Genomic DNA, 26,416 nt, shown 5'->3' with positions numbered 1-26,416 from the left:
TCAAAGTATGTGCATTTAGCTTGAATCAGGAGTGTTTTTGTGAAGAAAATCTCCTGTATGTCCCCACCATGCTCCCCTGGGTTGGATCTTGAGCAGACTAAGGTGTATGAGGAGGTCTGTTTTGGGCACGCCCCAAACCTGAAGTAGTTCAGGGCTGTGCAGGTTTGCTTCAACCACAACTAGATGACATTTGGTGCAAAGTTATCCTAAAATATATTGGGGAATGCACCCCAACTATTCCCAGCATGGGCATCATCATCTTAGCACCACATGTTTTCTGCTGATGCTGTTAATAATGACATTATTTCCTCAGTAGGACTGATGAAACATTATTTTTCCCAAGGCCTATTTATTTATGTCTGGAAAAAGCCCTTGAAGTCCCACAGGGTTTGTTTTATTTTCCAAACTCTTCTCTCCAGAATTTTGAGTTTGGCTGAAATGTGTTAGCAAGCCCAGAATGATTTCAAATATTGTCTTTTCCTTCCTAGTTATGATATCACCCCTGCTGTCTAACAATAGGAGGGGAAGTTAAATGAATTTTAGAGGGTAAAACGCAGAGTCTGATGATGATTTCATACAAAACACCAGTCCTGGGTAGCCTGTGCTTACTCTGTTTTGACGCACGGTTCTATTTTCATCTGTAGCACAAAGAAGCAAAGAGCACCAAATGGGTTTTCATCTGCACGTTAATTGTTGATGTATCTCAGACAACTAAAGGACTTAGTTGCTATTGAATCTGTTTCTCTTCTTCATTTGATGTTTTATCTTCTCCGCCTCTGCTTAACAGCTTGCAAGTGCAATGGCCACGCGTCCGTCTGCAACACAAACACAGGGAAATGTTTCTGCACAACCAAGGGAATCAAAGGAGATGAGTGTCAGCTGTGAGTTCATTTCCATTTCTTACTTGAAATCCAAAAATTGTGCACGTACTACCTTGCCCCCCCCACCGTTTTTAATGGTGTGTTTATGCTGTCTCTGCTCATTTCTTCCTCCTGACAGTTGACTGACTGCACTGAGGGTGCAGCCAGCCGTGCTTCCCCTGGGGAGTATCATGAACAGGACCATATCCTGAAGAATTCCAATTTGAAAAACATTTCAAATGGGAATGTCATGCAGAAGGGATGGGTGAAAAAATTTCCACCCCCCAAACTATACACAGAATCACAGAATGGTTTGTGTGGGAAGGGACCTCAGGGCTCATCCTGTTCCACCCCTGCCATGGCAGGGACACTTCCACTGTCCCAGGCTGCTCCAGCCCCAGTGTCCAACCTGGGGCACTGCCAGGGATCCAGGGGCAGCCACAGCTGCTCTGGCAATTCCATCCCAGCCAGGAATTCCTAATTCCCAATATCCCATCCATCCCTGCCCTCTCCATTCCCTGTGTCCTGTCCCTCCCTCCCTTGTCCCCAGTCCCTCTCCAGCTCTCCTGGAGCCCCTTCAGGCTCTGCCAGGGGCTCTGAGCTCTCCCTGGAGCCTTCCCTTCTCCAGGGGAACATTCCCAGCTCTCCCAGCCTGGCTCCAGCCCTGCAGTAGCTCCGTGGCCTTCTCTGGACTTGCTCTGCCTTGCTTTATCCCTCAATGGTTTCTTTCTAGCTGGGAGATTTCACCGGCCATGCTCTCTGATGTTGTTCAGTGGGAGTGTAAATATATCCAAAATGAGCCTTTGACATTCAAGCAGTTTAATGGAGCAGTTTTAGAGTGGCAAATTTGCTGGAGGTTTCTCTGTAACATAACAGAAATGCTTTTAGTGTAATGTTAGTGGAAATAATTTAATTCCAAATAATTTCATTGCCAGGTTTATTTTTACAGCATTGCTCACATGAGTAAACATTTATAGGATAGAACCTGGAATAGCCATAAATGACTAAGCTAATCCAGTTCCATGCCTTGTGAAGAGCTAATAAATACTTTCCAAGTGGATGCAAATGTTATATCCAGAATTTTATATTGCATTTTTACTGCATATGAGTTGGACTTGCAGGGAATATGGAATTTCTTCATCAGCCCAATCTAGCTCAGACATTCATCTTTAATTGTGTACTCTTATCAGCACAGGTTGTGTTTTCTGGTATTTAGTGGTTGGGAATAAATAGAACTGCAAAAAAAATCCATTTATTAAAAAAATGTGTATTTTTTTTAGGTGTGAAGTTGAAAACAGATATCAGGGAAATCCACTTAAAGGAACGTGTTACTGTGAGTACCCTTAGGATTTTGTTTGGAGATAAAAAATGTGCTTGAAGTTTAAAATACCTTATTTAAAACTTGTTTTAGTTGCCTCAGCATGTGTTTAAAATATGGGGGATTAAGGAAAGGACTAAAAAATAGCTCTAAAAACCTTCACTTTTCTCAAATACATTGTTTAAAGAGAATGAAAATATTTTTCTTGATAAGGTCTGTGTGATGATTGGATCTTTTGAACGATGTCTTAAATGTTTTTTATGTGACTGAGATGAAGTCTGGTCTTTTGGAGTGCACTCTAAACTATATTCGTAATAGGTAAAAAGCAAAGAATGTTCTTAGAATTTTTATAAATACAAACCGCTGTTTATTTTAAATTCTGGTCCATGTTAGAATGGATTTCAAAACTGCCACGCTTCCCCTGGAATGAGCTGTTGGATTCCCATGCAGTTCCTGAAGATTCTTTGCCAAGATTCAGATTACCTAATGGAAACTTTCCAGCTTCTATTTGCAAATATCAGCAATCAGCAGCCTGGCAGGCGTGGAGGAATGGTTTCTTAAACTACGTAAAGTCTCCAATAGTGGTTTTGTCCAGCACAGAAATGATCAACTGCTGTCTGGTTTTGGCTTATTTGAATTCTGCTTGTGGGCCCAAACAAGAGCACTGCTGGCTTCTCATTTCCTTGCTGAAGTGGCAGAGATGGTTAAATGGGCAAAAAGTGGGGAAAGTCAAAACTTTCCAGCTCTTACAGGAAGAACCTTGTGCTGTCCAGATGCAGTCTTGCTTGGTTTCATTCTCTGACTCTTTCTTCATGCTGTGTTGGATCCACACCAGCAGCTTGTGTGACTTGTGTCAGTCCAGCGAGGGGTCACCAGGAGGCAACAAGAGGAAAACAGTGCCTGGTGTACCAGTTCCTGGTCATTATTGCTTGGAATATCTCTGCATGGCTTTGGGAATTGCACAAGTCATAGTAGTGTACTTGAATGAAGGGTACTGAGGTGGGGGAGTGCATCCCCCCGTGGCTGTGGATCCCACCAGCCCAGCACACGGCAGCAGGGCAGCACTGACCAAAGGCTGCTCCTGGCATGCCTGGCTGGGATGTTCCTGCAGCAGGATGGCAGCTGGTTCATCACCAACCAGCTGCTCTGGAGAACCTCTCCCAGGAAAATATGCTGCTGTACAGAAACCTGGAATGGAGGGACCATTGTCCCCTTCCAAGTGAGAATTACACAGTTGCTGCACTCTTGTGCTATTCCCTTAGATCACAGAGGTATTGCAGGCTGGAAAAGTAAATCTTTTGGCATGTTTCTTACAATGTATAGGTAGGAATATTGATTTAGATCAAGGCTGGAGGCTGTTGCCTGGCAAGTATAAGCCACCTCTCTTCCTCCTCTAGGCTCAGCTCCTGGAGTTTTTTGTTCCTTATGTGGGATCATATGTAGGTTAGAGTAATTTGTAGCAGTGTCATGATAATGTCACGTCCTGGCTGTCCAAGAAACTCTTCAGTGACATCATGCCTTCCTTTACAGAAGTTATTTTATTCCAGGTGATGGGATAACTGTCTCCCTGCATTCCTTACAGATACCCTTCTCATCGACTATCAGTTTACCTTCAGCCTTTCCCAGGAGGACGATCGCTATTACACAGCAATCAACTTTGTAGCAACACCTGAAGAGGTACATTTTCTATTTTCCCTTTTAACTTTGTCCTTTGTCTTCTCTTGGCCCTGGAGGCAATGAATTGTTACAGTTCTGTTGGTCTTTACGTTCCGTCTTGTGATTTGGAAGGTGTGTCCTGCTCCATGGAGCAAGCAGAGCTTTTTGACCTTGGCTTGGCTGTGCAGTCGCAAATCATCACAGAAAAATTTCATAAAGAATCACATTTGATTATTTCCAGTTGTTGGAGCAACGTCTGGGCCATTCTAGTTTTTAAAAAATCACAGAACAGTTTGGGTTGGAAGGGACCTTAAAGCTCATCCTGCTCCAAACTCACCTGCCATGGCAGGGACACTCCCGCTGTCCCAGGTGCTCCAGCCCCAGTGTCCAGCCTGGCCTTGGCACTGCCAGGGATCCAGGGGTAGGCACAGCTGCTCTGGGCACCTGTGCCAGGACTCACACCCTGCCAGGGAACAATTCCTGCCCAAAATCCCATCCAGCCCTGCCCTCTGGCAGTGGGAGCCATTCCCTGAGTCCTGGCACTCCAGGCTCTTGTCCAAAGTCCATCTCCAGCTCTCCTGGAGCCCTTTAGGCACTTTTCTTCTGCAGGCTGAACAATCCCATCTCACTCAGCCTGTCTCCAGAGCGGAGGTGTTTTGCTTGTGTCTCAGTTCTTCCTGTGATATTCTGTACATATGACTTCTTTATCCTTTATGTTTTCCTTGAGGAGGAGAATATTCTTTCAGAAAATATAGTATATCATTTTAGCTTGATGTATTTTCTTTATGTAAGTAACAAATTTCAAGGTAATTTTTTTGTAGCAACAATTTCCCAGGAAACAGTACTGTAAAACTGCTTATCCTAAAATGGGGTTTATTTTTCGTTTCTTCCTTTAGCAAAACAGAGACCTGGACATGTTCATCAATGCATCTAAAAACTTCAACCTCAACATTACTTGGTCCACAAGTTTTGCAGGTAAATTGAAGATGATCTAAGTAACTCAGGAACTTCTTTCATTTATCAGTTTCTGAAAACGACAAATTTAATTGGGAAAACTTGGGGAGCTTTTAACCTATGTACTTTTTGCATAGTGTTCTTAAATTGTCGGCCTGAGGGGGGAAGTAAAATGTTTAAAACCCTTACATGTTCAACTTCAATAGGGTATTCTGTAAACCCTAGAAGTGCAAATTTGATTTTTAACAATGCAACATCTTGGCACGTGGTGATTTTGATAATGCACTGCAGCTTAACATAGTTGGTTTTGCATGAATAGTTAATTTTTTAAAATTCATATTAAGATGATTTGCCCTTTCGTTTGTTTTCTTAAATACACATTGAAATATCTTTTCTTGCTATTCCTTACAACAGCTGGTACTCAGGCTGGGGAGGAAATCCCAGTTGTTTCCAGAACCAATGTAAAAGAATACAAGGACAGTTTCTCCAATGAGAAATTTGATTTCCGCAACAACCCGAACATCACATTCTTTGTTTACGTCAGCAATTTCACCTGGCCCATAAAAATACAAGTAAGAGCTGCTAATAGATGTCAGATTGTTTAAAGGTGCTTTTTTTATTTCTCTTCAAGAACTGTGGTAGTTTGCTGTGCATGGAGTTGTCTGAGCTCAACCAGCCTGGTGTAATCCCAAAGCAGACAGAGTTTGATGTTCCTGGATAAGAAGAAGAAGGTGTGAGGCATCTTCTGATGTTGCCTCAGCCCAGTGGATCTGAAGATGTGCTGTGAAATAAAGAGAGGCACTCATTTATTAACAGGGCTGTGTTTGATGAGGTGTCTGACTTCAAACATGCAGATACTGATGTTGCAGAAAAAGACTGATAAATCTCTTTCCAGGCTTCCTTTTCAGGAAATGCTTTAGTAGCTCTTTAGTGCCTGGGACTCAAAAGGCTCAGCTCAAGGCCCCCCCCACTTCCTCCTGCTGCTGCCTCAGGCTGGTGGCACGTGCAGGACGAGGAGCTCATCCTTCCCCTTTATCCAGGGTAGTTGGCTGGCAGGCGGTGCCGTGGGGTGCCAGGCTGGCTGGTGATGCAGCTGGTGCAGGAGAAGCAGTGGATGAAGCTTGGTGGTCATAAAATCAGACAGAATCACTCTGTAAATGCAAAACCAGATTCTGCAGCTGCTGAGGCAGCTCACAATTCAGAGCAGCCTGGGCCCCCTTCTTGCAGTGAGCTGGGCAAGTGTCAGCTCAGGGTGATGTGGGTGTTTGAAGGACAAAATCCTTCGAGGTCTGGAACGGAGATCATGGAATGGTCTGGGTTGGAAGGCACTTTAAAGATCTTGTTCCACCTGCTGCCATGGGCAGGGACAGCTTTCACTAGCCCAGCTTGCTCCAAGCCCTGTCCAGCCTTGAGCAGTTACAGGGATGGCATAGCCACAGATCTCAGATAAAGCTTGGCATATTTGAATTCTGCCTTATTTAAGAAACTTGGAAGAATTTGGGTTCCTGTATTTGACCATCTTCACCCTTGTTCATCTGATTGTTTTGTGAAACTGACACTTCACATTAATGTACTTGGTATTTCAATTGTGTTGGTCAGGCAAACTCACTCTTTCAAAAAGATAATGCACAGGATAACATTGAGCAAGAAAATGAGATCCACCTGAAAAAAAGATCCTTAAGCCATAGTGATATTTGTCCTGAATTTTTAAAAAAGTATTAGGAATGCTTGTGAAATGCTTCACCTTCTCCTAAAGACAGTGGGTTGTAATTACTTGGAAAACTTTGTCTTGTTGATTGCAAACTGAAGATTTGGCAGGTTGGCTTTGGGCTCTTTTTAATATTGCGGTTTTGGTAATCAGTTTGCAGCTGGAGAGTTTTTACTTCATAAACTGATAAAGTCTCAGTTTATTTTCAAGTCCTAATTTTTAAATATGGAGGAGTTGATGAGCTGCCATGTGAAGTCTTAATGTCATTCGATACTCAAGTAGCAAGTCCCAAACCTCCTCATTTTGATGTAAGTACTACATGTTGTATGGGAAGTAGCAAAGGTGAGCACTTGTGCAACTATTTATTTAAATATTTGAGCTTCTCTTTCATCAAATTCATAATTGCAGGAGTCAAGAAATTATATTTTTTTTAACCTTATGAGTTATTTTGATTGATACTTGATTTTCTATAATCAGTGCTGGACTGTACCTTACCCTGATTTGTTTCTTTGTTATTTGTTGCTGCAGAACTGAGTGTTAAGGATACAGCTGATTGGTTTTTCTCTTACCTCTCCTTAAAGCATGCTCTCTTCCCTTCCCTTCCTGGTTTCCTTTACTTGTATGGTTGAAACATCTCGTGCTGCCTTGTTTTCGTTTGCTCAGCAATGGCACAGCTTGACTTCTGGCAGTTCTTATTTTCTCTCTCTACTTCTTGCTGGCTTTAAAGACATTGCTAATGAATCCTTTCCTCTCCTTAATACAAAATCTCTTTAACTGATCCTCATGTCCCTATTGAGGTTAGCTCTGAGGATGCAGCTTTCAAATAGTTTTGCATCTTTGACCTGAGAGAAATATTTAGATGGCAGCTTTCCCATTCCTGATCTCCTTAGTCCACTTGATTTTACTGTTTGATTTCATTTCTCATAGTTAAAGAGTAAACTTTGATCCTCTTACAACACTTAACCTCTCTTTATCCTTAATTTAAATGCGAATGTACTTGTATGCACTCAGTCCAAGTTAATGTTTTATCACCACCTCTTCTTAATGTCTTTCTTACTTGCCAAAACAAAGTCTAAAATAGCATCAGCTCTTATTCATTGAGACAGTTTTTGTGAAGAAGTCTGGCAGCGACCAGCAATCTGTGATCCATAGAATTTCTGTTAATTTCCTCTTCAGTGCATAGCTAAAAGCCAGGACTCACCTTCCCGGTCCTGTGCAATCTGCTGTGATGGATTGAGCTTCCCTCAGTGGCAATCTGTGTTCCTACCTGTCCTTCCATGCCCCAGTCTTTTTCATTTTGCTGCAGCTCTCTGTAGTTTGTGTTCAATATGATAAAATAGAAGCTAAATCATGGTACAGGTTTTTGGGCAAAGAAGCTGTGGTTGCTCCATCCCTGGAAGTGTTTGAGGCCAGGTTGGACAGGGCTTGGAGCTGCCTGGAATAGTGAAGGTGTCCTTGCCCACGGCAGGTGGGGTGGATTGAGATGAGCTTTAAGATCCCTTCCAACCCACCTCATTCTGTGATTCTGTGATTTTTAGACTTCCTGGCATCACTCATCCCATGCTGCATTCTTCTCAGGAATAGTTTTTATTCGAGCTTTCCTTCTCTCATTTGTTTTTCCAAGGGGTTCATCCCTGATTTCACTGCAGAAAAGTTCCTGTGCTGTTGGGATCAGTCCTTCAGGGCAAACTGGCTCGTTAATTAAAACTCCGTGTTGCAGTATGGGTAGGATACAAACTGATCTCTTATCTCCTAGCTTGTCTCCTACAGTATTCCTCATTGCACTTCCACTACTAAACTGTCATGCAGCTACAGAATGTGTTTCAATTTCCCTTTGGAAATTACTCTGATTTTAATAGAGTATGTCAAAGTCAGGAAAACTGTGTTCCTGCCAAGCTGCTGGAAATTATTCTGTCCTCATGTGTGTGCATCACCTGGCAGCTCATGCATGTGTTTGGGCTGCTCCTGGGCAGTGCAGCATGTCCAAATCGTATTTTTAGGGGTTTATTCTTTGTTTGACTATCTTAGTAAACTGTCATTGTGCATACACTCACTTGTTCTGGCTTATTTTCAATTACAATACAACACGTGTATTTAAACAGGAGTTTATGTCTATGTAAAATCTTTTTTCAACAGAAAGCTTTATAAATGTAGTTTTTACTGCAAAACAATTCTACAATCCACCTCATTTTCACTAAGTATTACAAACTTAATCTTGAAATCCTTGATTGAAATCTGTCTCTTATTCATTCTCTCCCCTTGCCTGTTAAAATCTGCATTTGGAAAGTAGAAACGCTCCTTTGTGTGAGAGATGGCTGTGTTCCTGCCAATGCTCAGTTCTGGCTCTTCTTTCCCCATCTTGCTCCGCCTCTTTTTCAAACCACTTCAGTTCATATCTTTTTTTAAGTGTATTGGTTTAGGATGTCTTTCCCTGCATCGGTAATGACTTTAAAAGCTTATTCAGTAAAAGAACTAAAGCAGCAAAATGCAGAAAGCCTTCGAAGTACAGCAATCCTCTTCCTAATTCCTCCTTTCTGAGCAGCTGCAAGCATGAAGGAGAAGGCATTAAGCCTTCCTTAAAGCCTTACCTTGCTAAGCTTTCCTGAAAATCTGGGTAAGGTCTTGTCAGCAGTGTCTGGATATTTCCACTCTCTCTGCTTTGGGAGCTCGTTGTTGCTGCAAACACTGGACACATGGAGTTTTGAAACGTTTAGCAAACCCCAACTGTTCACCTTCCTCTCTTCAGCTTTGCTCTAAATATTCCCTGTCTTTCCCCAAACTGGGAGTTGCACCCTTTAGGAAGGGACGCTAGTGGGCACTGAAGGGTTGAGGGGTTTTTCGCTTATTTAAGTGTAATAGTAATCTCTTCCCCACTATTCTTCCTCTTTGCATAATCTTCATTGTGAGTTTGCTTTGTTCTTTTCAAATGAAGCTCGGAGTAGAAGAGAGACATTGGCTATAAATAATCAGCTGTACAATAGCACAGTCAGAAGCAAAGGAATTCCATGCAGTGACTTTCAGAGGAGTTCTCATGGGTTTCAATCCATGCAAAGTCAGCTGGCTCTGAGGTGAAACTGCAGTTCTGGAGCTGACAAGTACTTCATGGGGAGAATTTGGAACTCTCTTAGATAGCTGTGTAAATGTCAGCAGGTTTTAACACTGTTTAAACTTGTGTGTATTTACCTGGGGCCAAGTCCAGTGAGTGAATCCCTCTCTAGAGCGTACACGGGGTGAAAATTCGATCTACTAGTACAGGACACTCTCCTCTGCCAGAGAGCTTTCTTCTTCGTCACAATTTACTGCTGGTGGTGTTTGCTACCACTCACTAAATAGGAATCAGTGGTTTAGTCTTGTTTCATAGCCAAACTATTGTTTATATTCACTATCATTTGGTCCCATTTGATACTTGACTTTGTCCTCTCAGATTCCAAGCATCTTGCGTTGATCTCTATGTTCTGAGAATGTGTAAGATGTTTAGGAGCTGATTAAGGCAAAACCAGTTTGCAATTGTATCATTAACTGGCAATTGCCTCCCCTCTTTCCTTTGTATTGGTTGAAGCATTTTGATTTGAACACGCTTAAATGTTAATTATGAACCAAATGCTTCAAGAAACAAAAAGAGGAGAAAGAATTTTGCAGCCTTTGCATACAAAATGTACCATTTGCAAAATCTCATTAGGTATTCGCTGTATATAGTTTTCTTGGCAATTCATTGTCTTGTTGGGCTTCAAAAAGTGCCACAGTGACTACACAGCATCACTGCACGTGGTGGAGGTGCAGCAGCATTGCACAGCTCTGTTTGAAGAGCATTTGAGAACCAGTGGGAAACATTCAGCTCACTGAAATTATTGCCTTCCACTCAGGTTTTGTAAAGGCTGTAATGGAAAAATAGCTAAAATTGCCTCTGCTGCCTTCAATTTTAGTTTCTCAAACTTTCTTCTGGCTTCCTCTACTTGAGTTACTCCAGGATGGTCTATCTATTTAGTCTCCTTTCTATCTTTTTCCCTTTCTACACCGATAGATCATGGAATGAACAGGATTGGAGGGATCTTAAAGACAATCTGTGGATTGCTTAATTCAGTCACATCACATGTTGTCATAATGATTCTATCATCTCCAGACATGCTGTTTGCCCTGATAGGAAGGTACTGGTGAGCACACTCAAAATGCTGCGTTGCTTCCTGGTTCCTCTGCTGAAAGCGTGAGTGGTGAACTGAAAGGTAGAAACAATTCATGGCCCTTCAGTGGATTGCAGCTGGCACAGGAGGTCAAGTGCAGAAACTGTCACCAATGGGAGGCCTGGAAATTGAGGACAGGCTCAAACATGCTGTAATTAAACCAGAATTTGGTCTGTGGTGCTTCCTTTTGGTAATGATCCAAGCAACTGTCACAGGTGACTGTGTTTGGGCTGGCAAATAGAACCCTGGAATCACAGATGGGTTTGGGTTGGAAGGGACCTTAAAGACCCTCTCACTCAAAGCCCTGTCATGGGCAGGGACACCTTCCACTACCCCAGGGTGCTCCAAGCCCATCCAGCCTGGCTTGGTACAATTCCAGGGATGGGGCAATCACAGCTTCTCAGGGCAGCCTGTGCCACAGCCTCACAGGGAAGAATTTCAAATCTCACCTAACCCTTCCCCTTGGCAGAGAGAAGCCATTCCCCCTTGTCCTGGAACTCCATCCTTTGTCCCCAGTCCCTCTCCAACTCTCCTGCAGCCCCTTTAGGCCCTGGGAGCGGCTATAAGGTAATCCCAGAGTCTTCTCTTTCCAGGCTGAACACCCTTAGCTCTGCCAGCCTGGCTCACAGGAGAAATCCAGGTGTACAGATCCATTGCAGGTGCCATCCCCCGGAATGAGATGTTAGCCATTAGCTGAGGTGCTCTTTAATGCACCCCTTCTTTTGGGACCTCCCTCTCTGCCTTCTTTTGCTTTTCTTAAATTCCCATTGCCAGGATGACTGCATCCAAGTTGGGAAGAAAATGCTCATTTTAGTGCTCCAGTGAAGAGCTGCAGTGCTGCATGGAGTGAGATTTCTGACAGATGTGGGGGTACAACTGTGCTCCTGTTAAACCTTTTGGAACTGGCACTTTCTTGGAATCAAGTGCCTTGTATGTTAGACCTGTGACTACTAATTTTTTTAAGACTACTACAGTAATTTCACACATATAAGGCGCACCCTTTTGACTAAAATTTTGGTCCAAACCCAGAAGTGCACCTTATACCCCGGAACACCTTATACTCATGAAATTACTGTAATTTTTTTTTCTATCCTGAGTTGTTTTAAGGGAATAGCTAAAGCTCTCTTGTTTCACAGGCTTCAAAAGACTTTTCTGCCTCTCTACAACCCGAGGGTTTCCCAAAGTGTTATAGTTGCTAATTGCCTCCTTTGACCTGGGACCAGTTCCCACTGGTTTCCAGTGATATGCTGAGAATGTCTGTAGGGATGAAGGAGAGCAAACTCCCTTCACATGTCTTCAGCTTGGCAGGGCTGGCAGTGATGTTGGAAATGGGACTTTTCCTTAGCCTGGAGATATTTCTGTCTTAGCATGTAGGCAGAGTTCAGGGGGAGCCACCTGGTGTCAGCTGCATTTCAGTCAAGATGAATTGTACACTAGACTGAGGATCTGCTGAGGAATGACTCTTTTTTCTTGTGCTGAACGTGGCTATTGAAGTTGGAAATACTAGCCAATATTTTGGCAAACTGCCAGGAATTACATTTTCAACTCAAAGCTCTGGCTCTGATCTTCATCATTGTTTATTTCAGTGTTTCGTTGGTGTTGTGTCCTCCAGTATGTAAATACTGAAACCTTCTGAAATTCTCATTGTTCAAAGTAAAACTCCTTCATTAAAGCAGTTTTGATCTGAAGTTATTCTTCTAATGCTCTTCCCCATCGCCCTGCTAGTTTTACTGGCAGCATTACCCCTAAAACAGGTGCATTAGCAAGAATCTTAATACCACTTTCAATTAAGCTTTAATTTTACATGCCATTCATGCTTAGTGTAGTTCAGGAAGCATTTGTTTACTGCCAGAGCTAACAATGGATGACACTTTGCTACAGCCAGGGAAAGCTTTGGGGTGCCCTTAGCTCCTGCCAGGTGAGGATGGGCCCAAAACAGATCTGGAGGAACAGCAGATCTCACACATTCCTTTTATTTTAGGCTTTCAGCCTTTTTCAGGGGGCAGTGATGCTCTCTGCATTTCCCTCTTTGAGGTTTACAGCCTGCCTAAAAGGCTTTGATAATACATGGAAAAAGAACGAGTGAAGAAGCCATCCACAGCTGGAAAGCAGGGCCTGAACTGTCTCTAGTGCCTTGATTCCTCTCTGGAGGAAGCTTTAGGTATTTGGTAGGACATAAATAAACCCTGAGAACTGGACATGGCCCATGGAGGTTTCCAGTCTTTCTCTAAATTAGTGTCATTCTCAAATCAAAAGTGACAGGCCCATTGAATGAGAGCTCTTGGTGAGGGCAAACAAGAATTGTCCTCGTTGTTGGCCAAAGAGAATAAAACACATTCAGACAGGTAGGGATTGCTTTGACAAAATAATTGTGTAGGCTTGAAATGGCAGTGAGGTTGCTGATCTGGAAGCTTTCCTGCCAGGTCCTCATGTGCCTCATGCATTTTTAACAAGGAAGAGAGGTAAGTGTAGAGATAAAATAATCCTCAACTTTCTTTCAGTCTATATTCACAAAATGTTTTCTTTTTCTGTGGCTTCTGAAAGCATCATAATGCCAAAGGTGCTTCCTAATGATGTCCCTTGCCTTTCTTTAGCTAGAACTGCAGGTGCTTTTGAGCCTCTCTCCCTGCATCTCTCACCATGTGAAGTTTTCTTGAACCCCAAAACTGAAACGTGGATCAGTTTGTTAATCTGATGAAATTTGCTGTTGAATGTAATTACTTTTGGAGACATGCAATTACATGCTGATTTTTCAAAACAGGCAAACTGACATCTCCTACTGTGGGATGGAAAGATTTAAAACAGAACAGTTAAATGTCCTTTAAAACACAAAACAGTTGTTGTGTTTTATCTGCTTCTGCCACCTTATTTTTGGCATCAACCAATGACATTTTTCTCCTTTTAGAAGTTGTTCCCTTTTCAGTTAAGTAATATTTTTGTTAGCACCTTCTTAAATCCTTTCAAAGGAGGATTTCTCTCACAGGTAGTTAACCCTTGGCAGGATGTGGTGCCACTTCAGTCCTTTTTACAGGAGGTTGTAGCATCAGCAACCCTGAAAATTGTTCATGCCAAGCTTTTCCCAGTTGCTGTGTTGGGGGTTTTTTCCTCAGAGATTTATGGGATGGTTTGGGTTGGAAGGGAGATGAAGGAGCAGCTCATTCCACCCCTGCCATGGCAGGGACACTCCCACTGTCCCATTGCTCCAGCTCCAGTGTCCAGCCTGGCCTTGGACACTGCAGGGATCCAGGGGCAGCCCCAGCAAATCTGGGAATTCCAGCCCAGCCCCTCCCCACCCTCCCAGGCAGGAATTCCTTGCCCACATCCCAGCCCAATCTCCCCTTTCCCAGTGAAGCCATTCCCTGTGTCCTGTCCCTCCAGCCCTTGTCCCCAATTCCAGCCCTCCTGGAGCCCCTTTAGGCACTGGAAGGGACAACCAATAAAATCTTCTGCAGGGATTTCTTGGGAAGAACTGTAGTGACTCACGTAACTTTTGTGAGGTTTATTGTAATATCTTTCTACAGCACTGGAAGTGTTTTTGAATGCCTGCATAAATAAGAAAAGTTATAGGGTACCAGAGAGACACAGTCTGCAGTTCAGATTTAATAACACCAGGAGCATTTCTTAGGTGTTTTATTGAGATCTGACAGTGACATATATATTGATTGCTTTAATTTTAAGGAAGCTGATTTTTTTCTCTTTTCAAATGTGGGGCTGGAAAATATAACATATAAAAAATCACGGAATTAATTTTCTATGGAAGCTAAGTGTGAGTCAGGCATTAATTTCTTCTGGGTGAGGCCAGTGCTGGTTGTTTGAAGTTGCTGTATTTCTGTGCTGAATAACTCTTGAAAGCGCCATAACCCACCACAGTGTAAATATAGAACCCAAATTCAAATGTATTTCACAAAATGAGTGCTGTGAGCCATTGCTGAGGAGCCAAAAGAGCAAGGTACTTTTCTTTATACAAAGGCTTATTTAAAGAGTCAAAGAATAGTGAGCAGAGCTAATGAAGGGCAGAAAAGTGTATTGGCAGTAAAATAGAAGCCATGCACTCAAATGCAACAGTGGATTCAGCCTGGCTAAACCACAAGGAAAAGTATATCCAGAACTAAGAGAGGGTGAGAAACCCAAACACCTGAGCCTGGTTTAGCTGACAAGCACCAGGCCAGAGGCACAGCACTCCACCAACAGCTCTCAGCTGACTCTGCAGGGCTGCTCTTGTGGGAAAAAAAAATAAATCCTGGAATGTCCTGAAAACTTTTTTCTCTCACTTATTTTCCCGACTTTAAGATTTTTTACTTTTTTTTACTATACTGGCAAATGTTGCTCACAGCAATGTTGGCAAGGAAGAGCTGGGGTCAGGTAAGGTAGTACTGTCACAGTCCTGTATGGGAATAAATTTCTGGGATGTTTGGGGATTTTATAGAGTTTTTTTCTTAAATTGGTTCTCTCCTAAGAGCTGTGTCATGTGTAGTTGCTTCTTTAACCAGTCTGTTTTGCATGCAAGATTAGCACCATCCACCTTCCCACACCCAGACCCAAAGTGTCAATAAATTCCATTAATATTTTCACTGAGGATTGAAGTAAATTCCATCAATTGATTTGTCACTTCAGTATTTTACTGGGAAATTCTTCATGACAAAAGAGTGAATTCCATGTTCTAGAAATGCTTTGGTGAGAGGCAGTGACTACCTGGCCTTTTCAATGCAAGTATGAGAGCTTATAGAGAGGTTGTTCATACTGCCCTACCCAGCACAGTTATTTTTTTCATGTTAAGATTACCTGAACACCAAATCATAGCTAAGGCTCTCAACAGAAAAACCTGTGATGAATACAACAGCCCAGCCCTATGATTCTGATTTCATGTCTCTTTAAAACTGATCCTGGTGCTATGTGGTTTGTTTAAAGTAAATTTGGGGAGTTTTAATTCCTGCCTCTTCAGGCTGTGATGTGACACCAGGTTTGAGATGACTTGTGGCTTCACTGTTGTGTAATTATGTGACAGTGTTGTCATTCAAAGGTATTTTAAATTGGTTATTTATATAAATACATGTTTAGTTTGGGACTGGAACTAGATAATCTTTGAAGTCCCTTCCAGTCCAAACCATTCTATGATTCTATGTGTAATATGTATAAATATAGATACACTCTTATTTTACTACTTTATTTTATTAAAGATGAGATTGCTGCAGCTGGCATATCACAGGATGTTTTGCTGCAGGTTGATAAACATGTTAAATTTCTCATCCAGTATGGAACTCACAGCTTCCTTGGGGAAGGAGACAGAGCTTGTTTTCCCCATTAATACCACTGCAACTCTGAACTGTCTTGCATTTTTTCTGCTGTTTTGTCTAGTCAGAAATGATGCAAGACAGAAGGTTTTGCCTGTTTCCATCTGTCAGCTATATTGAAGCCTTAAAAAAAAAAAGATAAACTTGCAAATATTTCTTTGGCTGTTTTGTACTTTTTATTCTTGATTCCCTCTTGTGTACTTACATCACCTGTTCTTAAGGAAAACAACTTTTACTCCTTTTAAGCTCAGTATACTGTAAAGCTCGTTTTTACTGGACTTTGAGGGTCTGAGTGAGAGTTTGAGCTGTTATGTGCTAAAGTTATAATTTTTTCCATGCTGAAACTCTCCAGCAAAAGTTGGCATGCTGCTGAATGTAACCGAGCCTGCCCACAGATGGTGTCAGAGCTCTGCTGGGCACGAAAGCAGGGACTGGGATCCCTCCCTCCCAAATGCAGTAGGATCCCTCCTTCCCAAATGCAGTGGGGTCCTTCCCTCCCAAATGCAGTGGGATCCATCCCTCCCAAGTGCAGTGGGATCCATCCCTCCTTCCCAAATGCAGTGGGATCATTCCCTCCCAAGTGCAGTGGGATCCCTCCCTCCCAAGTGCAGTGGGATCCATCCTTCCCTCCCAAATGCAGTGGGATCCATCCCTCCCAAATGCAGTGGGATCCCTCCCTCCCAAATGCAGTGGGATCATTCCCTCCCAAGTGCAGTGGGGTCCTTCCTTCCCAAGTGCAGTGGGATCTCTCCCTCCCAAATGCAGTGGGATCCTTCCCTCCCAAATGCAGTGGGATCCCTCCTTCCCAAGTGCAGTGGGATCCTTCCCAAATCCACACTGCAGTGGCTGGGACTGGAGGGAGGTGCTTGAGGACCTGGAACTCAGAGGATTGGATTGTTTTCCTGCTGGTGCCTTGTCTTCTGTCTCAAGGTTCAGCATCTTTATTTTTAACCACTTTTTCCAAGCACCTCAGCGCTTCCTTGTCTCCAGAATAATTGTTGCAATTGCAGGATCACAGAATTTTTTATATTGGAAGACTCTCAGAGCATCGAGCTGTTCCCCAGCACTGCCAAGGCCACCAGTGACCCGTGTCCCCAAGTGCCACATGGACATAGCTGTTAAATCCCTCCAGGGAGAGGGCTCCCCTGGGCAGCTGTGCCAGGGCAGGACAGCCCTTTCCAGGAAGGAATTCCCCAGGTTCCACCCTGAGCCTCCCTGGACCCAGCCTGAGGCTGTTCCCTGTGTCCTGTCCCTGTTCCCAGATCCCAAATCCCCCCGGTGTCCCCTCCTGGCAGGGAGTTGTGCAGAGCCACAAGGGCCCCCTGAGCCTCCTTTTCTCCAGGCTGAGCCCTCCCAGCTCCCTCAGGAATTCTCCAGCCCCTTCCCAGCTCCCTCAGGAATTCTCCAGCCCCTTCCCAGCTCTGTTCCCTTCCCTGGACGTGCTCCAGCCTCTCAGGGTCTTTCTTCTTGTAAGAACTGTGAAGTTCAGAAAATTCAGGAGAATTCACTGAGGATTGAGGAGAACTGACATTTTTCTGGCCCTGACTTGGCTTTCTTGGGGTGTGTTTCTGTCATGGGGAGGTGTGCAGGGTCTGAGCTGAGTTTGCAGTTTCAATTACGAGACTTTCCAGAATTTTATTTCTTAGTGCACTTTAAATTTAGATGAGCATCACAGTTCAACTTCTGCCTGTTTATTGAACAAATACTTCTCATTTGTCAGATTTGTGTGATGATATCTGGGATGCAGTGAAATTTGGGACCACATCTTAAGCACTGTTTTTAATTTAGAGACAGTTGTGCCTGTGTTCACTCTGCACACCATGAGAGAGTTCACATGGGAAGACAAAACACATATAATTGGCATTTCTGAGCCAACTGCTGACTGCAGCCAATTAGCTGAGAAGTGACAATTTGTGACTACTGCAGGAAGGCAGCACAGTATTGGAATATAAATCGATTTTCATCTCAGAATAAGTTCAGAAGGGAAGCAGGTTTTATATTTGCACAGTAGTGAGTATTTGTGCCATAAAGCTCAATGGCTCAGTTAATATTGCAGCAGGTGAGGAGTCAGTCATTAATCTCTTTCATCCTTCACGCAGGAGCAGAGTGACTCGGAGTAGTAGGTGTGAAAATCAAATTTGAGTGAGGATGTTATTTTTGCTTGTTGTAGAATGCAAATGTGAGCATGGGAGCCTCTTCAGCTGCACCAAGTTCTCTCTGATTTGGAGAAAGATGGATTTGGTGGGTGAATTGTTCAGTAGATGAGGAATTGGTGCAGAGGAGGCCATGGAGGTGCTCCAAGTGCTGGAGCCTCTGCTCTGGAGACAGAATAAGAGCTAGGGGTGTTGAGGCTGGAGAAGAGAAGGCTCCCTGGAGAGCTCAGAGCCCCTTCCAGTGCTGCTTCTGCTGCCCACACCTACAGCATCAGCTGCATTACAAACTCTCTGGGACCTCCCACCTCCAACTCAGGCTCCGCTTCAACTTGTTCTGTGTCAGAGTTTTTCAAGTTACAATTAACTCCTGTTAGGATCCTTTCTTCTCTGAAACCTGAGGTTTAACTTCCTCTCTAGAAAATCTGTTCCTGTGGATCAGGTTAAATTTTCTACCTAACCTCTGAATTTGGGTGCAGTTTTGCTGTTCATTTCAAACAGATGTTGGTGCCTCTGAAGGAGAATGTCCTCCTGCCTGTGTGGTGTGATTGGGGTATGGGTTCATCCAAAAGCTTTGGATGGGGCTTGGAGAAACCTGGTCTAGTGGAAGGGGTCCCTGCCCAGGCAGGGGCTGGAATGAGATGGGCTCTAAGTTCCCTTCCAACCCAGCCATTGTGTGGTTCTGGAGCAGCAGCTAGAGGCCAGGTGAGGTGTCCCAGGGCAGCTGCAATAGCTTTTACCCCTCTTTAGGCAACAAATGGAGCTTCTACTTCATCCATGAAACCAAGGGCAAGGATGCCCCATGGAAATGCAAACTATATAAATTCAGGGGTCTACAAATAGAGGTCTTTGTGTGCCTCAGTGTTAATGGTTCTGTTATGGAACTGGTCAAGCAGTAATTTTTTGTTATTTATTATTAGGGACCTGCATTGGTCAGCTGAATCATAGATGAGGTTTCCATTGAGTGTAAAGGGCTGATAGGAATATCCCTGTGACCCTGGATTTGGATGTCACAGTCTGTGTCTGAATCCCACAAATCATCAGCAGAGGTGAACAGACGTTTCCTTCTGGAAGGCGTTCCCTGGAACTGACCGTGTTGAGATCGTTTAAGAGCCGCCTGCCTGAAAAAGGCTCATCTCAGGTTGCTGCTGTGTTTGCTCATCCCTCAGTGAGCAGGGTCAGCTCCAAAATCCCAGCTTCTGAAGGGTGTTTTTGAAAGGCTTTTTGCCCTTCATCCCTGTGATTAGCTCTCGGCTGCCTTAACGACTTGCATGGCTCATTAAAGATGTTCGCAGAGCACAGGCAGCAGCAGCGCATGGCAGAGCTCAGGCCGTGCTCAGGTGGTGCAGCTGGATTGCTGTGCTGGCACATTCTTGCCTGAAAGCTCCTGGCCAGGGCTCCTGAGTTGGCTCAGTGCTGCTCTGGAGTGGAGAGCACCGAGCCCAGCGTGGACTGTGGCCATGAGTTTCATTGCCTAAAGAACTGCAGGCAGTGACAATGCTCCTGAGCAGAAGAGACATTTCCCCCCCAGAATTGTTCTAGAGGGCAAAATGAATGTTTTGATGACTTTGGCATCACTCAAGAATACTTAAAACCCCTTTGTTTTGCAGCAACTCCTTTGACAAAGGCACTTAGCATTCAGGCCATGGCATCCTGTAAGTGTTGTCTGTATTCACCAAGGTCAGATTGAATCCTTGCTCTACCCATAGGAGAAAAGAGACAAGACAGTGGAATTTTGGGAAGGAAATAGAGGAAGATGTGCATAAATGTTACCTGCAGCTTGTTTGGCTTGTGGCTTTCTCTCACTGGAAGCCTGTGGAACTCCCTTTCCACTTTTCCCTGCTGCTTTTTGTTCGTTAACTTTTGTGCTGGGGCTAAATTGAAATAAAAAGCAAAAAGCAGCCCAAAAGCCACTACATTTCTGTGTGGTCCTTTCAAAACACATGTGCTGTAGCAATCTCCCACCTGCCAGGTGAGGTTAATGGGTGCAGCAGTTGGACCTTTTGATACCTCCTGAATTCACAGCAAGCCCCGAGCTCTGGGAGCCGGCTTCACATTGCGCCGTCTCTGTTGGGCCCCTTTAGTTTCAGATGTTAATTAGACTTCTGTTTTTCTTTCTTACACAGTTCTATTCTAGGAGCATGTCTTATGCAAAATACCATTTTTAGTTTCTCTTTTTCTCATTTGTGATATGAAATAGGGATGAAAAGGAAGGCACTACTGGTGGGAATTTAGTTGCTTTATATGTTTGTGAAGAAAGACAGAAATATAATGTGTCCATAATCCTGAGTTGTTACCAAGGTAAAAAAGTTGTGGAAACACTATTTTCTGTGGCTGTTCATGTTTTCTCAAGTGTTTAGAGATCCAAAATGTACCAAATTATGGTATAAAATTGCCATACTTGAAATATTCTTCAGTAGATTCACAGGATCCCAGAATAGTTTGAGTGGGAAATGATCTCGAAGCCCATCCATGGCAGGGACATTTCCACTGTCCCAGGTGTTCCATCCCCAGTGTCCAGCCTGGCCTTGGGCACTGCCAGGGATCCAGGGGCAGCCACAGCTGCTCTGGGCACCCTGCGCCAGGGCCTCACACCCTGCCAGGGAACAACTCCTGCCCAAATCCCACCCAGCCCTGCCCTCTGGCAGTGAATCCATTCCCTGTGTCCTGTCCCTCCCTGCCTTGTCCCCAGTCCCTCTCCAGCTCTCCTGGAGCCCCTCCAGGCCCTGCAAGGTCTCTCCAGAGCCTTCTGCAACAACTCCAGCTCTTAGATTATCAGTTCTTTAGTTCATTTTAGATTAGAGGTGCTAATATTATGTATAATATTGGGAATTATTTGTGTTTGGAGAAGTTGTTGTCCTTACCCCATTGTGGTGAATAGTTTGGCTTCCTGTAAAATACCAGTAACTTCCAGCACAAGTGGAAAGAGTCGTGCTGTGCTGAACTCTCTGTTCATTACAGTTAAATGGGAGGAGTTACTCTAATATCATTCTTGCTGGATTTAGCAAAAAAATTCAACATAATTTGTTACTTGGTTATGGGCTGATTTTTCTTAGTGGTGTGTGAAACTCAATTTGTTTTTAAAGAGTTCAGAACACTTGTAGACCACAAGAATAGAGGTTTAAATAATTCTAGGTATTGCTGCATGCACAGGTTTAAGGTAAACTTAGGTCTTAGTTGGCCTACTTTAGTACAAAATTATCATCTCAAAATTATTCTCCTTTTTCTTTTCTCTTGGAGAACAAACTCTGGTGCTTATGCACAGCAAGTCCTGGTATGTAATTGTTCTGATTGGTTTTTCAAAATTTCTATCAGTCACAAGCTGTACTTTAGCTCCAGCAATATTTTGAGTTTGAAATACCAACTGTTACTAAAATGTCAGTTGGGTTCAAATATATTTTTCCTTTACTTCTATAATTTTGTGGCCAAGTCATTTGCCATTAACTCCTTTGAAATTTGTGTGCACTGATTCAAAAACCAGTGCAAATTTTAGATGTTGGCTAGTTAGAGGAAGCCAAATTTTCTTCTTGGCTTCATATTTTATGCTAATCAAATGATAAAAAATGTAAAGCTTTTCATTATAAATTTTTGTCAGTCCATGCAGCCACCTACTTCTGGTTCTCTGGAAAGCAGGTGGATTATTCTGGTACTGGAGATGAAGTGGCAGTAGCAGAAGCAGGGCAGTGGTTGTGCTCTCCAAGGTCCCTTTGAGATAAGATAAGCACAGCTTTGTGGTGTGAACATGGAGTGTCTGGGGGTGGCTGCCTGGGGGCACAAACACCCCGGGTGCTGAGCTGGGAGCTGCTCCTGGACACACTGGGGGGCTCAGGTGGATATTGGGGAAAACTGCTTCCCACAAAAGGGGGGTGCAGGGCTGGAGTCCCCAGTCCCCATCCCTGGGCATGTCCTGTGCTTGTGGCACTCGGGGATGGGCAGTGCTGGGTGGGACGGGCTCAGAGCCCAAACCCAAACAGTTCTGGGGCCCTTGGAGGGGACAGTGGGGCTCTGAGCGTGCAGCTGAGCTGGGGCTCTGCCCCTGTACCTGGGGAGGATTTCCAGGAGCCCAGCTCGAGCTTCCCTGCAGTTAAACTGCTTCAGCCTCTGGAACAGAATTAGTTTTTTGAGAATGGATAAATGAATCTTCTGTCATCAGTTAAACTTAATTAAAAATCCCGACTGCTAAGAAATTGGTGCCATATTTTTTGTGGATCCAGAATGAACAGCCTATTTTCAACAGCTATTTCCAACCAAACTTTCAATGTAACTGAATTAATTAAGTCCTGGGAATGGATTATATTTGGGGAAATTAAGCTCTAAGTAAGCAAACCATTAACAATTATGAGACCAAATTGCCTGTGACACAGATTGGTCAGGTTTGATGGCACAAAGTGTTTTCAGCTTGTGAAGAATAAATTGTAGAAACAACCTGGGTTTTTTAATCCATGTATGAGGTACAGGTCCTCAACTGGACTTTGTAGGAGAAGAACTCCAACAGGTAGAGAAAATAATCACCACTGGTAAAGCATTTGTAAGGCTTCTGTGTGAAATAAACCTAAATTATTTTTTGTTTGTTTTTTAATTTACTTGTTTCATCCTGCAGTTTTTGTCAAAAAAATGAGAAACCCTTCTCTGGTGACACTCTCATTAATCTTTCATAGAATATCTCTTATTTTAAAATTAACAGGTTCTTGTTTCTTCTAATGGGAGCAAGTTTTGGTTTCCATCACAGAAACTGATCCTGATGGCCATGCACAGGGGACTGGTCTGTTAATGATTCCTTTGTGCTTGTAATTTTCTGTTTCTACTAAAGGATTGTTGATGCATAACAAGGGTTTTATTTTGAAATGCATCTCATAGTCACTCAGCATCATGGTTATTCTCAGAAATAATAAGAAAAGTTATTATTTTTATACTGGCTGTGTTACATGTTTGTATTTTGGGATGTGATATTTCACTAAGGATTATCTTTGCCTTAAAGACATTCCAGAATATCCATTTATGCAAATATTCACTGATCTTTTACATAAAAAGTGAAATCTTGCTTGCTGTCTTTTAATGATCAGAAGACTATTGGGAAGGAATTCAGAAGTAAAAATCAAGCAGGAGCTCTGTGTTTCCTTGTCTTTTGTAGGCAGGACTGTTGAGGTTGCAGCATCTGGTGTGCAGGTTTGGAGTTCACTTCCCAGCCCCACAGTGGTTGTCCACTGCAAGATACTTCAGTTTATTTATAAGAAAACTATTTGGGGCAGCTTCTGTACCAAGTTACAATGGATATTTAAAGCAAATATAATCACAGAAAGTGTTCCAGAGCAACGGGAACCCAAGCAATGACTCACTTTACACATATTCATGAATTTTGGGATGTGGCTATTGCTGAGAGGAGGGATTTATCTTTATGCTAATGTTGCCATAAGTATCGTTTATTAAGGGAGAAAAATAGCAAATACACCAGAAAGGGATTTAATATCCGTGAAAGGCTTTTGTCAGTGCAGATTTCACTTTAATTCTGAATAAATCCTGGTACTTCATGAAAGAGTTAATATTCTGTTGTGGTGCTGGGAGATTGATAGGCAGAGGAAATAGGAGGTACCTGGAAAGAACTTCTGATTCCTAATACTGCACGAGTTGCTTTTCTCTTGGCTCGCCTCCCCTCCACGTTGTTATTTTTACCCAGGCTCCCTAATCTTCCCTTTTGCCTCCAACCACCTCCCAGTTTCCTGTTGGCCTCTTCCCTCTGGTTTTTGTCCCAAAATTCTGTTGTTTTCCCTGCTCTGTGCTGCTGGACTGCAGGGCAGGGAGCTGAGATGAATGCCATAGCTGTTTTCACAGTGTCTATCATCTTCTGTGTTTCGTGCCTCTTTGCAGCTCTTGGTGTAAGTTCCTTTTTTGAGGAGATTTTGTCGTCTGGATATTGTTTGAAATGTAAATATTGAATTTTGGTTTGCTGTGTAAACAATAATTAACGATTTTCACTTTTAATTAAAGATTATTTGCAACTCTGTGAAACCTCTGTTCTAAGTTTTTGAAGTAGTGTTTTCTTCAATGTGCATTGAAGAATATTCCTTGGGACATTGCTGGGAGACAGAGTTACATTTTCAGCTTCATTTTTGGGATATTTGTTTTCAAAACAATGTGAAGTTATAATTTATTTTCTTTTCCCCCAGAATATTTCCATTCTTTTTCAAAAACAGTGTTCAAAATATTAATTGATCTGAGTAAAGATGCTTTTCATTGTAATTTTTCATCCTTTTTATCTTGAAATAGGAATTTTAAGTAAGTAACAGAAAGCATTTGCTTTTCTTTTGCAGATTGCATTCTCGCAGCACAGCAACTTTATGGACCTGGTGCAGTTCTTTGTGACATTTTTCAGGTACTTTTCATTTAAGACAGTTAAATGTTGCTTCTTTAGGTTTTGGGCTTCAGAGTTTGGGTTCTTCTTGGTCTGGTTTTTTAGCTTAAACATCCTTCTTACAGCCTAGAAAACGGAAATCTTCAGTCTGTTTTAAATATTTAATTAGAAAATATGTTAAGAAAATTATCTGCCCATCTTTGCCAATGCATCATGCCAGTGCATGCAGGGAAAGGGAGGATGATGCTGGGAGAGGCTTTTGGAAAAGGAGAAGTTCCTTTTGAGATGCTGTAGAAAACACTGACTTCCCAGAGATAATGTGTGACTTCTGCAGGTTTTCACACCTCGGGGACACCAGTCATGAACTCGGGGAGTTATTTTGCAAAGAGTTAAGTCTGGAGTAATTTCCAACTCTTTAGGTACCACCTTTTGATTTTAAACTGAGCTCTGAAAGTATGTCAAGTTAAATACAAACATATGCTACAGTACAATAGAAGCCAAATATTTCTGTTTTTCATACACAGCTTTAACACTTCTTAGTGTCAGGTGAACTGATGATTCCCTCAGGGTGGGAACCCACAGGAGCCTTTTCAATGCTCGTCTCCTCTTCTGTCCTTCAAAAAATACAGCCCTACCAAAGAGGTGCAACACTTCCAAAGCACAGCAGGGCCTCTCTTCAAAGCTTCAAAATCCAGTGTGTTGGCCTCTATTTTAGGGACTGTTAATACTCCAGAAGTACAAGTCAATACCTGATCAATAAGAAGTCCCACAGGGGGGATATACATGAAGTAAACACTGCTCCAGGTCCTACAGTATGTTCTGAACCAGGTAATATTGCCTGGTATAAAATAAGCAGTGGGAATAATATCTTGCTTTAGATTTCATGCTAAATTTAATTAAAGCAAGAAGCTCCAGACAGATCCTTCAGACAAGTGGTTTATATCAATTTTTTTTCATGTGGAGCTTTTAGAGAGTAGAATCTGCTTTAGTACAGCCCCTACCAAGGCAGACATTTGAACCACCACCTTCCTGCCATTGGAATGGAATAGGTGGTTACTCCTGGCTCAGACTTAAGCTTTTGTTTTGCTGAATTAATCACAGTCAACATCTTCCCTAAAAATCTTTGTGGCAGTGTAATTGCTTATTAGGGAAAATGAAGAGGGAAGCAGTTGGTTCCTTAGTTCTTTTCTAATTGTGTAAAATTAGTGCTTTACAGACCCAACTACATCTGCATGTGAGGGTTTAAACTCCTCAGTATGAGGGGTTGCTCCAGATTCTTTATTTTAAGAGATTCCCAGATTTGCTGTGGCTGCCCCTGGGTCCTGGCAGTGTCCAAGGCCAGGCTGGACACTGGGACTGGAGCAGCCTGGGACAGTGGAAGATGTCTCTGCCCATGGCAGGGGTGTGAATCTGGATGATCTCCAAGGATCCTTCCAGCCCAAATCTTTCCGTGATTCCCGTCCCAGGTGAAAGCAGAAGTGCATTGTGTATCTCAGTCAGAACATGCAGCTGAACTTACATGTCCAAAGCTGCAACTTTCCTTTTCTCCATCACTGTTATCACATGGATATCCTTGAGAAGCAATGTTGCAATATTGTTTAACATCCTAACAAGCCAGAGGAATAAGAATATGCGAATTTGAGGGAAGGCAGTTTACTGGTGTTTTCCAGCTGAGCATTTACAATGTGTTAGAAATTCTTTGATTCTTTCACTACTCCTAAGTTTCTCTCCAAGTATTTTATTTTAGTCACTGTAGCTCCCTAATTAACCAGTGGATTAGAACAGTGTGATTGATCTCACTGGGTGTAGGAGAAACTATTGAAACAGCTGCATTTCTGCTGCTCTAGAGCACATTGCAGAATTATTGTTGGATCCCAGGCAGACCATAAATAAGTAATATCTGAGAGCCCCTTATGCTGTTAAAAAGCAACAGTGGGTTGGGAATTTGCACC

The 26,416-nt window shown here is 43.0% G+C and overlaps 1 protein-coding gene across 1 annotated transcript in view; it reads left to right on the top strand.

Moving 5' to 3' along the window:
* ATRN (attractin) overlaps positions 1–26,416 on the top strand; it is a 151,015-nt gene that overhangs the window by 79,859 nt on the left and 44,740 nt on the right. The window contains exons 20-25 of the mRNA XM_033060031.1: positions 788–881; positions 2,141–2,193; positions 3,761–3,855; positions 4,731–4,809; positions 5,203–5,360; positions 24,424–24,485. Of these exons, the coding sequence (XP_032915922.1) occupies positions 788–881; positions 2,141–2,193; positions 3,761–3,855; positions 4,731–4,809; positions 5,203–5,360; positions 24,424–24,485 (541 nt within the window). The remainder of the gene's footprint in view (positions 1–787; positions 882–2,140; positions 2,194–3,760; positions 3,856–4,730; positions 4,810–5,202; positions 5,361–24,423; positions 24,486–26,416) is intronic.

This window comes from Catharus ustulatus, chromosome 5, assembly GCF_009819885.2.
Source record: "Catharus ustulatus isolate bCatUst1 chromosome 5, bCatUst1.pri.v2, whole genome shotgun sequence".
NCBI classification, from domain to species: Eukaryota; Metazoa; Chordata; class Aves; order Passeriformes; family Turdidae; genus Catharus; species Catharus ustulatus.
This window is presented reverse-complemented; position numbering and strand designations above follow the sequence as displayed.